This window comes from Oxyura jamaicensis, chromosome Z, assembly GCF_011077185.1.
Source record: "Oxyura jamaicensis isolate SHBP4307 breed ruddy duck chromosome Z, BPBGC_Ojam_1.0, whole genome shotgun sequence".
NCBI classification, from domain to species: Eukaryota; Metazoa; Chordata; class Aves; order Anseriformes; family Anatidae; genus Oxyura; species Oxyura jamaicensis.
Genome location: NC_048926.1, coordinates 37,397,694 through 37,417,722, shown reverse-complemented (window position 1 = coordinate 37,417,722; position 20,029 = coordinate 37,397,694). Strand labels below are relative to the sequence as shown.

General features: G+C 38.1%; 1 protein-coding gene and 1 long non-coding RNA gene across 3 annotated transcripts in view; one reads left to right on the top strand and one right to left on the bottom strand.

Moving 5' to 3' along the window:
• The window catches only part of LOC118155839 (proprotein convertase subtilisin/kexin type 5-like), a 197,337-nt gene that overhangs the window by 161,762 nt on the left and 15,546 nt on the right, over positions 1-20,029 (top strand). Inside the window, exons 11-13 of the mRNA XM_035309402.1 lie at positions 2,785-2,902; positions 3,942-4,130; positions 13,060-13,196. Of these exons, the coding sequence (XP_035165293.1) occupies positions 2,785-2,902; positions 3,942-4,130; positions 13,060-13,196 (444 nt within the window). The remainder of the gene's footprint in view (positions 1-2,784; positions 2,903-3,941; positions 4,131-13,059; positions 13,197-20,029) is intronic.
• LOC118155840 overlaps positions 1-20,029 on the bottom strand; it is a 39,683-nt gene that overhangs the window by 10,849 nt on the left and 8,805 nt on the right. The window lies entirely within an intron of this gene.

The following is a 20,029-nucleotide window of genomic DNA, read 5'->3' as shown; positions in this document are numbered from 1 at the left end:
AAAAAAAAAAAAAAAAAAAAAAAAAAAAAAAAAAAAAAAAAAAAAAAGACAGCAGGTGCAGTACTTTTTACCCCCACCTCTGTTCTCATGCAAGAGAATTTAGGCATTGAATGTCATAATTGTCATGGACAATTAACACAAGCCTATAACTTCGAGTGAAAAAAAATCTCCTGAATAAAAAATGAGCACAACTATCTTGAAAGTAATTTTTAGGGTCCAGAAAGGTAGAAAGTTTACTCACTCGATTTTGTTTTTATTTTTTTAATGCACATATCAGGGCTAAAAGGGCATTTCTAGTGTTTGCTGGCTTAAAAGCCACTTTAAATTTCAGTCAGAAGCTCACTGTTTGTCATGGTGGCATTGTTAGGTGCTCTTCTGACCTCATTTCTGGGTGAGCAAAGGAAGTTAAGGAGAAGTTTGTCTCTTCTTTCAGGTCAACATATCGGTTGAACACACAGCAACTTACAGCACTACAGACATCCCAAACAGTGAAGTAGATTGTTTTCTTTCAGGAATTAAAAATGCATTTTCTATGGACTAGCTCAAAGGCTTCCTCCATTCATAAAAATTTAAACCCTGTAGTACTATACAGAGCAACTGTGTACTGTTACAGACGAGTTAATACTCTTGCTCCTTCCACTGTTCTTCTGAGCAGACAATGATTATTAACTAAAATTTTAAATAGCAAAGCAATAGATGCAGTCTAAGAATAGACAAGTGACTCCATACATTAACATTTTTACAAGATGATGTTAATTAGCAAGGTGATTTCCATCTCAGAAACCCTCTTCACAATGCAGTTTCTCTATCTAAGCCTTCCTTGCCCTTTTTCTGGATACCTCCACACACATTGAAAAATGCAACATCTTTTTCCCTGTCAATTTGTTTGTGGTGTATATTAAAGAGAATTCTGAATTCTGAAGAAAGGCTGAATTTAATTATTTTTATATATTTTAGTTCTTGTGTTTCATTTCTGAAAATTGTACCTGTCTCCTTTGGCAGAAGAGCTGTGCTCAGTTCTTCCGGAATGAACATGAATGAACAGTTCCATGTTCCATGGAGATGGGGAAAAAAAAAAAGAAAAAAAAAAAAGTTCATTACACAGCCATTGCACCTTACAGGACTTTCCAGTTACCACTGAGGAACCCTCTTTGACTAGTAGTTCCAGACAGTATTAGATGCTGCCATATTTGGAAGATGGGATCCTTAAGCACTGATTATTTTTATGCTTTGAACTGTTACTTGTTTGACAAGGTTGGGGTTTTTTTGGAGAGAGTCCTGTGAACTCTGGTTTGGCAATAAATGGAGGCTGCTTTCAGAAAGCCTCTACAAAGTGCACTTGGAAAGACTTGCACCATGCCTTGTCACATTACTGATCAAAATAGTGCTTAGGATTTTCTGAGCGTTTTCTGGTAGCACTATGGAAGCAAGTAAAACTGATGTATTAATACAGTGTTATTTGTGATCTAAACTCCTTCCTCTGGTAGCTTTTCTTCTTTCACCTCCTCCCATCAGGACTTTACCAAGAGCACCAATTTGTCACAAAAAATCAACACAGTTAGCAACTCTTTCTAATTCATCAACATCCATTTGCAAGCTTCTGTTTTGATTGGACCAGCAACAAAACAAACATGCAAACAAACAAAACACAGCTGATTCAGTAAGTGCAACTTAGTCTTTGTGAGTTGCTGGAATGCCTGAAACAGTTACATGAAGTACTCTTAAAAATTAGCAAGAAGTTAGAGATACAGGATTGGCACAAGTCTATAGGAAATGCTTTGTCTTGTCACTGAACATTTGAAAGTTCAGTCCTTTGTATCCTAAAAAGCTGATGGTTTAAAGCATTTGCTTCTTTTAGTAGAGGGCACTCAGGCATTAAAGACATTGAGTTTCTTGCAAGGGAACCATTGACGGTTCTCCATAGCATGAAGGAAGGGTAGGTAGAGGTGAGGTAGTAACATCTAGGAATAAGTGTTAACAGAGTGCTGAGTGCTCAGGACCACTGTGTGTGCAGTGCATGCAGTAGGTAATATCAGACGTCAGCAACAATGTCAACAACTGTCTCCAGTAACTTAACAGCCTTTCATCTGCAGATGTAAAAAGAAGGTAGAGGGAAGAATCTTCCTGACATAAGCATTGCATAAGAACCAGATTATCTTTAAAACTGGAGTGCAGATGCCATGCTTCTCACCCTCATCATGCAGGCAACTTTAGGGAAAGGTTGGGTCTAGCTGGTTGGCTGGACAGTGGGAAGCCGACTGCATACAAGAATAGAAGACCATCCACATGCTGCTTACACACAAATAAAGTTAAGAGCATACCGCGTCTATAAAAGACAGTCTGATCCTTCTTAAATACACTGTCTCAGTTACCTTCGATATTTACGTGCATGCATGTGTTTGCTATTTGAATAACAAAAATAGCCCTCCTCATCTTCTTTACACCTACACCTTTCAACATTACATTATATAAGAGACCTAAGCTGAATTAAAGTACGTGAACAACGAGCAATCCGAGGCACTTATACTGCCTGGCATTCTGTAGTTCTTGTCCATGCTTTGTGCTGGTCATTTGTTGTCTCCCTATTAAAGTAGTGAACAGATTCAGTGAACAAATTAGACAGCCATTATTTTTCCAAGCCAGGAGATTGTTGAGCTTTCTGTGAAGGCAAGGGATAGGTGATAAAGAAGTAATTCCTTTTAGGATCTGACTCTCTGGAGTTAGTCTATGACGAAAATCAAGGTTTTTTGCTATAATTGCAACTGTTCTGTTTGTGTCTTACAGTGAGCCACCTCTATGGATTTGGACTGATGGATGCTGAAGCAATGGTGATAGAGGCAGAAAAGTGGACAACGGTCCCTCCACAGCATGTGTGTGTGGAGAACACGGATCGGCAAATCAAGTAATACCCGCTGCCAAAACTCTTGCTGGCATAAACTTGTGGAAAGAAATTGGGTATAATTTACCCCTCCCTTGCATTGCGTTTAATGTATCTTTTTGAAAGCTACACTGGGGATCTCCATCACCTTCACAGATCTCAGGTCATTTGTCTATAAAGGTTGTTCCCCATAGCAATTGGAAAAAAGGCCCTAATTTAAAGAATGCCCTAGAAGCTGAAGGTACAAAACAAGCCAGGTTGGATGTTGACCAATACTGGTATAGAAGTAGAAGAATGTCTAAGAAGAATGTTCAACCAAGTGCACTGCAGTCACCTTTGTAAGATGAGTACAAACTTATCAGTTGGGGGTCTGACAGGTAAATACTCTTGTCATTACAACCTTACACAATAGTATCTCTCTCAATCAGTCTCAGGAGAGTCTGTCTAGAGGCTAAGATTAAATTGCTCTCTGCTTGCTAGGATAGATCTTCCATAGAACCAGGCTTAAGAGCAAAGTTCAGACACAAGGCACGTTTCCAAAGCATTCAGGTCATTGTGGATACTTCTTGTTTGACAAATATACATGACAGCCTTGACCCATAACTGTTATAGTCTGCAAGGACACTGTGCCAATTTAAACCAGCTGAGTCAGATGCTGGTTGCCCACTGTTTGTTACAGTTAACATGTAATACTTGCTATTACGTAAGCAAGGACTATGGCTATGCCAGGCATTTCCTGGGGCTTAACAAGCAGCTGTGATCCCATGACAATCCCAACAATACTCAGCTGGCCACTAATCCTCAAAAATGTTCTGTCCCAAAGGCTTATTCCTTTTACAGGTTTTTCACAATCCTCTTTTAACATGTGGACATATCAGCGTAGCCCTTAACAGAAAGCCGGGCGGTTGCGAGGAGCTGCAGTAAAATTACACTGTGGTGTGTTTCTGCTGGGAAATAAGTGTTAAAAGTAAAGACATTCACTACTATGCAAAAGTGATTGGGTTTTCTTATTCTACAGAATAAGCAAGAAATGCTGATATTGTTTTATATGCTTACATTATAGAACAATACGACCCGACAGCGTTGTCCGTTCAATTTACAAAGCCACTGGCTGTTCAGATAATCCTAACCACCACGTGATCTACTTGGAGCACGTTGTTGTGCGCATCACCATTACTCACCCTCGACGTGGAGACCTGGCAATTTACCTAACCTCTCCTTCCGGAACTAGGTCACAGCTCTTGGCCAACAGGTACAGTATGACAATGCAACTTCACAGTCCAGTCAGCATGCAGAGCCTGCACTGAGACTACAGCATCAGCAAAGAATAGTCAATCCATTACCATAAATTTCCTGACAGACACAGGCTAATCATTTTTTTTCAGAGAAAGATGGAGAAAATGAAGTGCAAATGAACTCAAATATGTAAATCTCTGTCTTTATTAATAGATGAGTAAGCTGTAAATCTGCTGAAGATCATCTTAAAAACAAAGACTAGTCTATTTTCATACCCTTGTGTGGCCCACCAATTATTTGATGGCTGGAAATTTTGAAGAAACTAATAACAGGCTTAGTGTTACTGAAGGAAACTGAAGCTGAATGGATGTGTGCTTCTACCATACTCTTGGCACTTATTTTTCACTTCTCTCTTTTCTTATCCTTTGTTCACTAGTAATAAAAATCAGACAGAATAGTAATTCTCTACTCCTATTTTCTTTAAGCTTGTGAATACAGTTATGACTCCTGGTGTCGCCAATTTCCACCCTACTGTTCAATACTTTTAATGAATAGGAGTTTTCCAGCTTTCCAGACTGCCCCACATTCATATCCATATCATCCCAGCCAAATTTGCCAATACTGTGACTATAAAACTCTGGAGAACTGCATGTCTTCCTGACCCTCAGCTGCAAAATGACCTATCTTTCCTCTTGAGAGGAAGGAGATATTTTTGAGACAGGTGGAGCTCAAATTGATTTGGTTCTGACAGAGATGTCAACCCACATTTTCATTAGAGATGAGGTTAATTTAAAATAAAAGATTCATTGAAAATATTCTTCAAACTATAGACATAAATGTATCAAATAGAGAGCTAGTTGGGCCAGAATTTTGGGGCACTCAAGAATAACTCCTGTGTTTCATTATGAGTGCCATCAGTGCCTTGCTGATAAAACACGAGCATAAATATCCACGTATCTCCCTGCTACCCTGAACAAAAAAACTTGCCTTTTGCTAACTGTGCCAAGGCAGACTTCTACCCTCAAAACAGTTATGGATCAGGCTTTTGTTTTCTCTTTGAATAAATTCCTCTTTAGTTTTCTATTCCATTTTTCATGCAACCATTCTTCCGTGCTTCAAAATGAGAAAGTCTAAGACTCTTCTACCTAGGTATCCAAACAAAACAATCTCATGTAAACCCAGTGGTCTTAACACAGCTAACGTTTGGCTCTAGACATTCATGTCTTGCAGTTGACTCACAGAAAGTGGGAGATAAAGACATTCCAGTATTCACAGTTCACCTCTGGTGATGACTGGTATGTAGAATAGGTACAAAGTCTAATTCAGTCTCTTTGTAACCTTAGAAAGTAATTTTTCTGTACCTGTGGTAGAAAGATGCAAAGGTATTTATTAAAACGTAGTGGTGTTCACCTGTTTCTTACCCTATACTATTAGAAGGCTAACCAGAAAACAAAGAAACGTGAAAGACCTTTTAGTGTTTTGCCATTTTGCAAAAATGAATTATTAATGACAAGCAAATACTTGTACCGTCACACCAGAAATTCCTTTACCATGCAAGATTCAGAGGTATACTGACTTGCCAGCCACATATGGATGAAACAAACTCACAGCTCTGGGGTAATAATATTAAGGAATAAAGGCATTTTGCAAACTCTAGGTCTGAAATACCTTGAGACTTCACAAGCCCTTTCTTATGGTGGCTGTAGTGGAAGAGTTGTTATTTGCTAACATAAGAATGCATTTAATTTTGAGATATTTGATTATTAAAGTATTTTTCACAAGGACATCAGAATAAAGACAGGCAAGTACAGGTAGCATGAAGAGATGCATTGGCAGAAAGCAGTCTGGTGGGTTTTATTCTATAGGCAAAGGTCCCAGAGGCTGCTGTACATTGCTACTACCTGACTGAGACGCTTTTCTCAGACATACAAGACCTTTTAATACACACGTACATGATTAATAGCAGCAATACCAGCTGTTTTTACTGAACCCAGGAAAAACCTCATTGGTTTACCATTTCTCATCTGGGTTTAATTTGAAACAGTTTGCTGGTAAAATGCCTTAAAGTGCAAAAGGTATATTTTACACGTGTGCACTTCTTCTGCACCAATTCTGGGAGAAGAGTCATTGAGTAGTTTCTCGTGCATTGACGAGCAGGTCCTCAAGGCACTATTTGGCCTTTTTTCTGCATATTTTATCCTTAATGTTGGCATCCCCTGAAATGACTTCAGTAAGAAAACTTGTTAGTCAGAGGCGATGTGGATTCCTTCGCAGGCATTTGGTGGATTACACTGTCACTGGCTTGAGCCTCATGTGCATTCTTCAAAAACTGCATTACAGGGAACATCTGCTTTGTTGTTTGGAAAATACTAAACATGATTACATTGGATGTACTGCAACAGAGCAAAATACAGGCTTGGAAAGTGCTGGCTGCTGTGAGGATGAGGCTACAGTTAAGTCCAAAGGGGAACAGTATCCCCTTTCTGAAAACAATTGGCCATTGGATTTGGCAGCATTGTTTTCTGAGTGTTTTTGAAACATGCTAAGATCAGTACAAACAGACGCTCAGTACAAGGGGCCATGGAGGAGAAGCTAAACAGAAAAAGGGCAGAAGACGCAAACATGGGGCTCATTTGTCTCCAAGTGAAGTTTCGGTTTGTTTAATTCCTGCCCTTTAAATTTAAAGCAGCTGCTGCCATTCGAACTGCGTAACTGAAATTTTTTAGCCACGTGGTGGCAACTTTCCAGGCCACTAGCTTCCTATGCTTATATGGCACTGACATTAATAATACCTTTGTTCAACAACAAAGGGAAGTATTTTCATGACCATCTTTTTCCTATAATGAAACCTTAGATAATCAGTAAATTTTAATAATACCCCTCTCTGCAGAAATCTCTTAGATCAAAAGTGAGGTATTCTTGTCTAATCTTGCTTGCTAGATCACTCCATAAAAAATCTTGGTGAACATAAGTAGAGGAAACCTTTCTTTATAGGAGGACATTTTGATTTCTGGACCAGCCCATCTTATTTCTTATATCTGAAGTTTATACATTATACCCTAATAACAAAAACAACATTTTATGTATTCAAATATGAAGAAAAGGGTAGGGTCGACCTTCATACTGAGTCTTACTGTTAGAGTAACTGAAAATGACATGTTGGTGATGTTGTTAACACCAGGATGAGCAAACAATAATCCTCTCCTTTGTACAATGTCTACGGGGTGAAGCAGTTCTCAGAAAACTGTGTCTTGCAACTCTTACCCACTATATTTTGCTTCATTCAGGTTGTCTACACCTTTTATCTTAGTTTAGTTTTGATTTGACATCCTACTACCTTTCTACCACCCATTCTTCAAACTCCTGCAATTGCAACATCCATACATCTGAAAAAAATATTAGAATGCTTCTTTTGTTATACTGTCAGTGTTAGCATTATATAGGTTAAAGAGCTCTGGGAATACTAGACACCCAACATCAATATATATATTTAAAAAAAAAAAAAAAAAAAGTGCTTCTTTTTGTACCAAAGAGGAAAAAATACTGTTGATTTGTCCACCTCTGCAAGAACAAATAATGGGGTTAAATGTGCAAAGCAGTACATGAGTGCATCTAAGTGACGCTGTCCTCCATAGTGAAGAATTAATCAGAGGGCTCTGCAGATTAGGTATGTATTAGCTTGCAGAATTCAGTATTTCTAGTTCAGTTATAGCAGAAAATTAGAACCCATAATTAAAATTTTGAAATAATTTTCTGTAGTAGAAGTGGAAGTGAGGACAAATGGGTGAGCACATACTTAGGATCCAGCTAAATGTCTTCACTTCTGAGTTTTGTATTAAATGACGAAGAGAAGCAGTGTAAAATATGTAAGAGGATGAATGCCTGGGGTTTATGCATTTGCACCAGCTACTATGGTGAGAAAAAATGAATCTTTTCTTAGCTATACAAAAACTAAACCAACCTCAATCTTACTATAATAGCACTTATTGCACTGAGTTTCACTTGAATATATTGTATTGTGTGATGGAGAGTCAGTCTATACTGATGCCCTTATCCTAATCATTTATCCCTTTCAACCTACCTGACTCATCAGGTTAGGAAAAGTCCATATATGGAACCAAGTTCACTCATGCTCTTGCATTAGCATCTCTGCTCACTCCATTTAGAGTGAGATTTCTGTATTTATGTAGATTTATGTATCTGTATTTATTTATCTGTATTTATGAAGATTTATGTATTAATAGGAAAGCACACACAGCTCTTTAGAAGACATCTATAAGCAACAGGCACACAACTGTCCTAGTAGTACAGTGTATGGAGCTCAGCAGCATGACAGGTCTTTAGGTCATGACAGAGCATTTCACGATGATATGTGCAGTCCCTGGGGACAAGCTCCCCGTAGATAAAGATGATGGCTGCTGTTCTCTCCAGCATCTCAGATGGCACGCATTGTACCCTATTGCTGATACTATTTAACAAACAAGTTCTTCATGTCAGCTCAGACAGAGGACTCCATTGCTTCATAAAACTAACTGCAATAACAAAACTTAAAATGTAAATTTAAGAAAAAAAATGCATATGCATATGTTTTAAATAAATCTTTAGATCTCGTGTCCAGAAGTTTTAAGTGATCATCCCTGACATATGTAGGTGAGAAAGCTTCTGAGGTGCCTGTGTGCCCTCTGACCTTTTTTTTTTTCTTTTTTTTTTTTTCTTTTTTTTTTCCTGAATACTTAAATGCAGGTGGGCAGTACTGCCTGACTCAATGCTTTGGTTAAGTCAGTTTGGGCTGTCTGCAGTTCTTCAGGGGACAGGTGGTTGAGCCATGGTGGTTGGTGTCCCAGGTGGTTGGGACATGTGGAGATGAGCTGCTTCAGTGAGAACAGTTGACCAAAGCCTTTGCAGGTGTGCAGCTCAGGAATACGCTCTGTACATTTTTCAAGATAAAGCTCACTTTAAATGTTGTGGCCAATTAGACCAGTAGGCAAGGACAGCTTGCTTGTCAGGCTGCCAATTTAGTAGGCTGGAGCCCATCATAAACATAGGGTGCTGTTACAGAGAAGAAAATATCCTTGTTTTACTAGCTACTCCACTGTTCGCAACCCCAGCCATCAGCCAGTGCAGGGTATATGTCTCCTGGCTCTCCTTGTGGTAAGTTGAATATGCATAGCATGGCTGTCAGTCATCTGCAGTTGCACATCCTGGGATGAGAATAAGATCTAGATAACAAAAAGATACTCTTACATACATTTACCTTTTATTGCTTGTGATGGGTGATTGTGGTGTTCCCAAATGGATCTTCCAGTGTTTTTTTTCAAACAAAAGGAATCTATTTTACAAATTAAATCAAAATCTACTTTCTGTGCATTTGGGAGCATGGAGATTCTTTGCTAAGTAACAGAAACACTTTTATTTTCCTTTATTTATTTATTACTGCTAATAGACTTGAGAGACTAGCCTTACATTCCTAATTGTGGAATCTCCTAGAAGTGGCTAATTGTCCCCCTTATGTCTAAAATTTAATTACAAATGAGTATTTCTGGTTGAAGTTCTATTCTTAAGCAGAAAGGTAATGCAATTTCTAGGCTGAGCTTGTGATAGTGGAAGAGTCCAAGACTCTTAAATTTATTTTAAGGAAACAAGTGTTTTACTCTACACTCTGTAAAATATGTTCTCATATAGACCTACATATGTTGTTTAATGAGTATGTCAAAAAAAATCTCAGAGACAAGAGGCATTATCTTTAAATGCAATGCTATCTACTGTATGCAGTAGCCCAAAATTAGTTTATCTGGATATATAGACAGTCATGTAATCACACCCACCCTAACTTGAATGTGCTCTAGTGAGAAAGGTCACCTGGGCACAACATATCTGTTCTGTTGTGGTTATGTCAACAAATAAGTTATGAAGAATCAAATGTGGTCACCCACTTTGGTCCTTAAAAGTATGTTTGTTACATACATGAGTGTGGGTATTGCAGACATATATGAGCATGGTCATAAAAATTATTGGATTATTCTAAGTATCTTGTTTAACTAAAAATCTTAATCTACAATAACCAGGAACAGATAAATAACAATTAATCAAACTATGTACTAGAAATTTACTAGTCCCTGAGAAGCTATGTATAAGTGTGTCCTTACTATGAATTCTGATGTAGCATCAATCTGACAAATAACAGTTAAAATCAGTTACCCATCTGGACTGGCTCCAGGCTCCTTAAAAGACGCTATTCCATATGTATTTCTTTTTGAATAAGAAAAAATAAACCTGAACTTTTTGTTGTTGTTTAATTATTTAAATCATTTTATCAGTTAACACCACTGAAAGGGATATTCAGGATCTTTTATTTGAGAGTTTAGTGCATAAGCACAGCAACACAAAAATACTTGGATCATTGAGTTTACACAATTTGCACTTGCAAATAGCCTCAAAATCACTACCTTTCTATGTTTTTATCTATTCTTTTGATCTGTCTGTAGCTTTTTGACTCATTTACAGACTCATTTTTAGAAACAAAACTCATACATTAAAAGCTTAAACCTTCATAAAATTCAAATCTTTCCCAAAAAAAGTTTAGGGAAGTATTCTTTCCAAAATCTAGTCCACTGTCTATGAAATAATATTACTGTTTTTCCCTGTTTCCATGTATGGAGATATGAAAGCTTACAATTTCAGCCATAGCATATTTTAGGTAGAAGTGTTTTTTATACATTAGATGAAATCATAAGGAATTTTTATCTCTTTCTCCCCAAATGACTTAAAGGAGTGATGCAATCTGATAGCATTTTAAAATATGAAAAGTTGGCATACAGACAACTTTAAACACAAAATACTATGGGAAATATTGAACTAATTACAGTAGAAAGTGTTTCTATATGTGTGAATGGAAGTTAAATGAATACAGAATTTCAATATAATTGTGCAGTACTTATGCAATACTATATATTTTTGTTATAATGTCAGAGAGGGATACTGCTGCTTTAACTCAATGATACCATGTTCAGAAAATAATAATTAGTTATCAGCAAAGCACTGTATGACAATTTGACTAACTGTTGGAAATAACCTACATAATGAGTTAAATTGAACATACCCACATGCAAACACTGGGTAGTCACTGGATAATAATTTCTACCCTTTCAGTAAATGATGTGTGCCATGCGTTTGTGAAATTTGCTGTATTCAAGCAACTGAATTAACAGTGACATGAAACAGGCCAATTCTGATGGCAAAACATATACACACATATGTATGCATAACATATGTATAAATATTATCTGTATATATATGTAGGTATATATATAATATTTATAAATATAAAATATTTATACCCTGAGGTACATGAGAAGAAAGTCTCACCTGATTATCAGTGAAAATGAGTCTAATTTTAAAGGTGTATCTAGATTTCAGTGTAATGTTTTCAATGGTAATAAAAAGGAATACTTTTTGTAGGTATCTATCTATTCAAATGAAAAAAATTTGCACAAGTGAGAGTGCAAATCAGCTCTGTGCTAAGTCCTATAAAGTGATTCATGAGTACAAGTCCATACAAGTCCTATTGAAGTGAGCAGTGGAAATTTGGCCCCGTGCTTTTGACAGACCAAAGGTTTCAGTAGAAGTACAGTATTTTATTCATATCCCATCCAAATCCTTTTACAAGAACTTGATGCATACAGCGCTACAAAAGTATCTTACTTTCCCAATGTTTGCCTGCTGAACTTCACAATCTTCTAGAACAACTAAAGTTTGAAAATGGCTTAGAAAATAACAATAAAGAAACTAGTGTAAAACATCCTATTATATTTGTAGTCTAATGCTAGATATTTCTGTATCCTATGGAAAAGGTTTTAAATAATTAAATAAAAAGGTTTTAAAGGTATGTTCTGCTGTAGATATCATTTTTAATAAGAAATAGATATCATTTTTAATGAGAAATATTTAAACATTGCTCTCACCAGTGAAATTTCCACGTTTTAAGGCCATGGTAAAATAGTGACAAATGCATATGCATAAATAGATATGCACATACATATATATATATTTCAAAGGTGAGCTGTGACATTTTAATAAAGGCAACAGCTTTGATTATAGCTCCCATCAATAGCTTTGGGGTACCAAGCAGACATACTGTGAGCACTGAATAAAAGTGTAAATTCTCTTGTGTCTTTCCAAAGTTTTAGTAATAAATTCCAGTTTTAGGCAATAAAATGTCTGCCCAGTCCTCCTTCTCCTTCCCCCTCCAGATCAGTATCACATAGCAGCTTCTGAACAGGGCCCCTGTATTAGAAAATGTTGTAATCCAGGCCTAAGCTCCAACCCAAGACCTAAGTAATTCAAATATAGCAATGTTTTTAGATGAAACCATCAACTCTCAGTTTTACCCAAACTCCATCCTGTCAAGTGTTTGAAAAGGGTAGTAGCTTGGTCATTTGAGGTTTGAGACAAATGTCTCCATTACATTCAATTTCCTCACAAGCAGTTGCATGTATTGAATTGCTAATTTGTCTTGGTCACTCAATAGCTTTTATTGTTTTTAAATCCCTTTTAGGTATTCCAAACCAATGCCAAAAATGAATGTTACAGAAATTTTCCAACTTAAAAGTTGTTTATATTTACATCTTGCTGTTAAAGCAATGAATATGCACTTTTCCCAATAGATATGCAACCTATTAAATCATATTAGTGATTTTATTTTTTTTGTAGTGACTTCTCTTTCCATTCTCTTTCACATGATTTCCTCACAGAATCTCCTCCACTGAAAATGTAAGGAAACTCGTGAATGCACTTGAACTATTTGTGGGAAAGCCATGATGTGTAATGTTAAGTAAAGTCACAGATAAATGAGTGGGGTAAATAACATGTCATTCAAGAATATGCAGACTCGGAGGCTTAGCACCACAAATAAAATGGTTCACTTAAAATAATATGATTTATTGTAGGCTATTTGATCATTCCATGGAAGGATTCAAAAACTGGGAGTTTATGACTACTCATTGCTGGAGTGAAAAAGCGGCAGGTGACTGGATCTTGGAAATCTGTGACACTCCATCTCAGCTGAGAAATTTCAAGACCCCAGGTATGATTCTAGTCTTTATCTGAGCTCACTGAACTTGGAGGAATGTTTGCAGTTTCTAATACTGCCTCAGCTGCTTTCTACCTTTTATTTACGTCTGTAACATCTGACTATATAAAGACAAGTGTGAAAGCAGAACTGTGAAGAGCATTATTCTTAATTTATTAGTGTATTCTTCATTTTTATGTTGATGTTGTTTGCCACTTAAGACATGCTTTTCTTATATTCTGAACTTTCTACTAGTTTCCATAGAGAATTTTAACTTCTCAAGGGTAAAATGCCCTCTTTTTTGCCTTCAGACATGTAGTCTCAAAGTATACTTTGAACATTTAGAGCTATGAATTCTTCAAGAAGAGAATGACTCCTGTACCAGCTGAAATGTTACAAAAATCAGTGTTTTAAAGAAAACCAAAACTATACTAGTCACGATTTTCAAGGAAAAAAAAAATAGTTACAGTACTGTGTAGTGTTTTTTTTAACGCTACAGGCATTCTTCTGATTTTAATTTCCACTGCACTGGTCAGTTTCATACACATATTTCAGTAGAAGCACTTTGAAAGGAATAGCACTTTGAAAGAAACTTGCTTATATCACTTAAGCAAGTAATATAGATTAAAACATGTTAGAGAGATTAATACGACTAATGTATTGGAATTTACTTCCCCTAAATCTACATTTACACTTGGGCAGCGTGTAAGAATGTAATCATATTACATTGGAAGTGACAAATTCTACTCTGAATTATTATATTTAGGACTACAATGACATTAGCAGTATAATTAGTTTATAATTCAGTGAACTACAAGGTACATTACATCTCAGCTATGTAAACTCAAAAAGCATTCAGGATTTTCTGATTGATTTGCTAAAAATCAATTCCAAATTTTAAGACATATATGTTAACTTAAAGTACTTGAAGCCGTGAAAAAATATTTTTGTATATACGAATAAGGAAACACTGACTAAAATGTGAACTGAAGTGCTTAAAAGCTCTTTAAAATAAGGAAGAATGCTGTGATGAGACACATACATACATACATATATTTGCATTTTCTAAAAGAATGCTATTTGTGATAATTTTGCTTTGTCCAAGAAATGCCCATTAATTTTTCTTCAACCAGAAAAGTAGATGGAATATACTTTTTGATGTTTGGTATGTTGAATTGCTCAGACTGAACTGAAGGCTATGTGCAGTTATTCAAGGTAAACATACCTCTCAGAGGAGTTAGTAGTGCTGGGAGGGCAGCTTGTCCAGGCTCTCCTGCAGCTTAGAAACTCAGTAGAACTATTTCCACTGTGACTTAGAGCAAGCCAGGGCACCGGAGGAATTATAATGTAGAAACATGATGTTGTCCAGTCTCCTTCCTATTCCAAGTGGAACATAGGCCAAACTTAACTGGGCTTGTACAGTTTTCTTTGTACAAAAGTAAACCTCATTTCAACATGATGACAAAATGGAAGTGCTGATTTTCTACCTTAAAAATTCTAACACAGATCATTCTCACCCAACTGCAGATGAAATCAATGGAATTGAAGGAGAATTTTGGTTCTTTGGTTCTGCAATTCATTAGCTGAATTGTATTCAGTTAAATAAAGCTGATAGTCAGATAGGCAATCTCTGTTTTTTAAAAAAGTCTCTCTGTTTATCTGGCCACCAAATCAAATTCTTGTATTGCCTAAATTGTCTGCATAATCTGAATTTTTCCAGGATGCTAAACCAGCAGTCATAACCCAATTTTTGTAAAACCTGGTATGTAATACAAGCCACATAAGTCCCTACTGAAGACCAGGTTAATCAATGTTATTTTCAAAATGGCTGAGCAGCAAACAACGTCTTATTAAAGTCTGTGATAACTCTAGCATGGCCAGTATCATCTAAATGTCAATTGTATGCTCAAGAGGTTAACTTATAAGCACAGCATTTTGAAATTCCAATTGTCATCCTCTAGAGATCTGAAAGGAAATAACAACATTGTCAGTACTTCAATATTCACTTAATTTTATCTCCACTTATCATTTCTCACCATGGCTTTACAGTGGTGAAAAGTTCTTAGGAAAGTGACATTAATCAAACAAGAAAATGCAGAGTAAATTTTCCAGTGCACTAAAAGGGGTACTCATTAAAGAGGTATTTGGGAAAGAAGATACAGACTACATAGAACAGAACTATACTGAGGTTACACAAAATCACAGAGTCACAGAACATTTGAGAATGGAAGGGACCTCTGGAGATCATCTGGTCCAAGCCCCCTGCCAAGCAGGTTCACCCAGAGCACATTGCACATTGCGGGTTTTGACTGTTTCCAGAGAAGGAGACTCCACAGCCTCTCTGGGCAACCTGTGCCAGTGCTCTATCACCCTCACAGTAAAGAAGTGCCCCCTCATATTCAGCTGGAAATTCTGGTGTTTCAGTTTGTGCCCGTTGCCTCTTGTCGTGTCACCAGGCACCACTGAAAAGAGTCTGGGCCCATCATCTTAACACCTTCCCTTCAGATATTCATACAGAAGATTCCTTCTCAGATTTCTCCAAGGTAAACAGGCCCAGCTCTCTCAGCCTCTTCTCGTATGACCGATGCTCCAGTCCCTTCATCATCTTCACAGCCCTATGCTGGACTCTGCAGTATGTCCACTATGGCTCTGGGGAGCCCAATACTAGACACAGCACTCCAAGAGACCCCCTACACACAACTGAGTAGAGGGGCAGGATCACCTCCCTTGACTTGCTGGCAACACTCTTCCAAATGCACCCCAAGATATCATTGGCCTTCTTCATTGGCCATGAGGGCCCATTGCTGACTCATGGTCAGGCTGCTGTCCACCAGGACTCCCAGGTCCCTCTCTGCAGAGCTGCTCTCCAGCAAGTCAGCCCCCAGCCTGTGGCGGTGCTTGGGGTTATTACTGCCGAGTTGCAGGACCCTGCACTTGTCTTTGTTGAACTTCACAAGGTTCCTCTTAGCCCAACTCTCTAGTCTGTCCAGTTCCCTCAAATGGCAGTACAGCCCAGCATGGGTTTTTTATTTTCAGTCTGTTTGAATTGGATAGAGGGCATGTATTAATCAGCTACTACATAATTTAAATGTAATTATTTACTGAGAAGAAAACAGACAAAAATAAATGATCTTGAACTCTATTTTGCACTTTGTATTCCTGAAGAAGTCAGGAACCTCTCTGGCCTGAAGGATGATTTAGGGTAGCTCTATCCTGGGCTGCATTAAGAACACTGACAGCAGATCAAGGGAGGTAATCCTCCCCCTCTACTCAGCCGTGGTGAGGCCCCACCTGTAGTATTGTGTCCAGTTCTGGGCTCTCCAGTCCAAGAGAGACATGGAGCACCTGGAGCAAGTCCTGAGAAGTGTTACTAAAATGATTAACGGACTGTAGCATCTCTCATATGAGGAAAGGCTGAGGAAGCTGGGCCTGTTCATCCTGGAGAGAAGGCTCAGACTGTCTGATCAACGTGGATAAGTTTCTGAAGGGAGAATGTCAAGAGAATGGGGCCAGACTCTCCTCAGTGGTGCCCAGTAATAGGCTGAGAGGTAACAGCTACAAACTGAAACACAAAAAGATCCATCTGAATATGAGGAAAAAAATTACTGCAAGGGTGACTGAGCACTGGAACAGGCTGTCCACAGGAGTCTCCACCCCTGGAGATATTCAAAAGCTGTCTGGACACAATCCCAGGTAATGTACTTCAGGGGACCCTGCTAGAACATGGAGGTTGGATTAGGTGATGTCCAGAGGTCCCTTCCAAGCTCAACCATTTTGTGATTCCGTGATTCACCTTTTCGTGTGCCAAAACCCAGTGGTTCATCCAACAGGCAGAAAGGAGAGCCAAAGAGCAATACATTTCAGCTATTAATCTCTTCTCTCTGCCCTGGCACACTCCCTGTACCAAAGCCTAGAAAAGAGATAACACAGAGCCATCCTGCAAACTGTTCCTTTGGGCTATCCTCTGGGCATTTTTATAGCCCTTTTATGTCACTAGGACAGTCTAAAGAGACCAGCTACATTTCCAGCCTTACACTTTAAAGCCTGTTCCTGCACATCACATTCTATGAGAGTCATTGTATAGATCTTACTGATAGATTGATTTCTATATTTTATATATATTCTTCTCAGTGGTGCAGTGAGTAAGCATATGGGACTGATTTCTTTTGCTCTGTGAGGAGTAAAGCCTAAAGATCCAACATCTGAAGAAAAGGGACAGTAAGGCCAGGGGATGTGTAGAAGGCACACTTTCCCAGCCAAGCGTGGTGGAGGAAACTGATACGCTCAAGGAATTTTGCTGGAGAATTTATTCTTTACTTTCTTTTGACCTCAGTGTGAAATACTGCTTTAAACCGGTTAGATTTTTGCATGTATTTGTATTTCACAAGATGCACGCTGGTTGTGAATTTGGATCCTGTTTCATTGAATATTCTTTATAATTTGTCACCCAGCTTTCTAGATTTGTGCTTCTCTCATAATGAAAGTTGTCCAATAACATTTCTATTCAGAAAGTTTTGAAAGTGCCTGACATATTCATAGTGGATAAACTCAGATTTTTGGTCATGTTAGGGCTAGTGTCTGCAAGCAACAGAATGTGTAGTAAACAAGTGGTGCTTAAACACAGTTTATGGTGCCTCTCATTTATCACCATAGCCTGCAGTTTATCACATCGATATCACCATCGTGCCTGTTTCTTGTTTCTTTGTGTGCATGTGTTTGTTTAGCTATTGAAAGGTCTTATAATTAAGAGCTGCAGTTTTCCTGTAATCAAATTGAGAACAAAGAGCCAACATGTCATCATATCCCTGCACTGGCAAGGTAATGCCACATCTGTTACCCGTAAAGAAATGCAGGGTCCAGTTCATAAATGTAGTGCATGTGATTTCTGCATTTAATTCTGTACAATTTATGGAGGAGGACATGTGCTTGCTGTGAAACACTGTGATATACCATTTCTCCTGTGCGCACAATGTGGAACCTCTGTTACGTACTAAATACAAGCAGGATAAGGTATTATTCTAGCCAAACTAAGTGATAGAAGCAGCCAAAAAATGGGCTAAGAAGATTTTGGCTTAAATGTGCACATTTTGTTAATTCATTATAAAAGTTGTGTGTATGTATATATAATTATTTATTGAAATATTTTCATTGTGCAAATTAAACCTGCCTTGAGGCAGACTTCATTTATTTGCTGGCAAGTCACATGAATTTTTTGCTTCCTTATTTACTGAACCATTCTGAAAAGGCAGCTAATCTCTTGAGAGACCCTGTGTTATTCGCCCTTGCTGCTCTTTTGCATTAGGTGTATATTGACGGCTCCAATCCTTCCTACAGATACGTTAATACGAGCCCTTCCATATGTGTAAGTCCAGACACAACATCAGTGCCTGTGGTTATTTTTAGTGGGTACTTGCAAATATTTTCTTCTGCTACTCAGTATCTTTACCAGTGTTCTGGAAGAAATATAAAATCAACACTTAGAAACTTTAGTGGTCATTGGAGAATAACAAGGACAAGGAGGAAAAGATTAGCGTAATGAAGCAAAACACACATTTTCCGATTGCATCCAATTTATTATGGTCATTATGCTGTGGAAGTGGGTTAAAACACCGAAAGGACAGACAATGTATATGGAGAAGCTCTATTTTTGAAAAGGCTGTAAAGACGACTGCATGTCCTGTTAAACATCAGCTCTCTATGTGAATCCCTTTCTAAAAAGAAAAATGCCTTTAAGAACACTGCTGAATCACCCTACAGAACATTGAGAGGTAGCCTGATCCCCATGTGTCTAAACAGGTGGAAAATAGATGATTTGGGCATTTTTAATCTAGGGGAGACTAAATTGCTACATTGTTGTGAGCTAGAGCTGGGATAAGACAATCTGAAAATAAAGTGCATAGAGTTTGAAAGCCAGGGCAATTAACCAGTAGTTGGGCAGCTAGTGTAGTAGATTCTTCATCAGTTGATTTTTAAAATCAGGATTGAATTTCTCTTTAAAAGTAATGCTTTGCTTCAGCTACAAAAATTTGGAAGTTACTCTGTGAAACAATTATGTGATATACTCTTTACTACATTTTTTTCTTAAAAAATGAGTAAAGAACAAAGTAGGTTTCGTATGAAATGTAGAAATTTCTATCACATAAAGATTAAATTGAGTTGGCAAGAGACAATCAGATAACAGTGATTGCCATCTTTCACCCCAATATAAACCATTTAAAAGAATTCAGTTACCATCCGTCAGATAGCTGACGTTCCTCAGTGAAAGGAGATTCCTCAGTGTAGAGAGATCTTGACAAATTAAAGAGTTGGGAAATCACCAACCACATGAAGTTTAAAGAGAGGAAGTGACAGATTACGCACCTGGGAAGGGGCAACCCTGGCTATAGAGGCCAAGTACAGGCCGGGGGATGAGAGGCTGGAGAGCAGCCCTGCAGAAAGGCATCTGGGGATTTCGGTCAACAGCAAGGTGAATATCAGTCATCAGTGTACCCTGGCAGACAAAAGAGCTGACCATATTGAGGGGTGCATCAAGCACAGCATTGCTAGTCACTGAGGAAACGAACTGTCCCGCTCTAGCCCATGCCAGTGCAGCCTCACCTTGAGTACTGTGTGCAGTTTTGGGCACTGAATTATAAGAAGGATATAAAACTATTAGAGCGTCCAAAGGAGGGCTACAAAGATGGTGAGGGCAAGACAGATAAGGAGCAGCTCAATTCACTTGGTTTACCCAGCCCAGAGCAGAGCAGGCTGAGGGGAGGCCTCATGGCGGCCTGCAGCTCCCTCAGGAGGGGAGCGGGGGGGCAGGCACTGAGCTCTGCTCTCTGGGGACAGCGACAGGACCCGAGGGA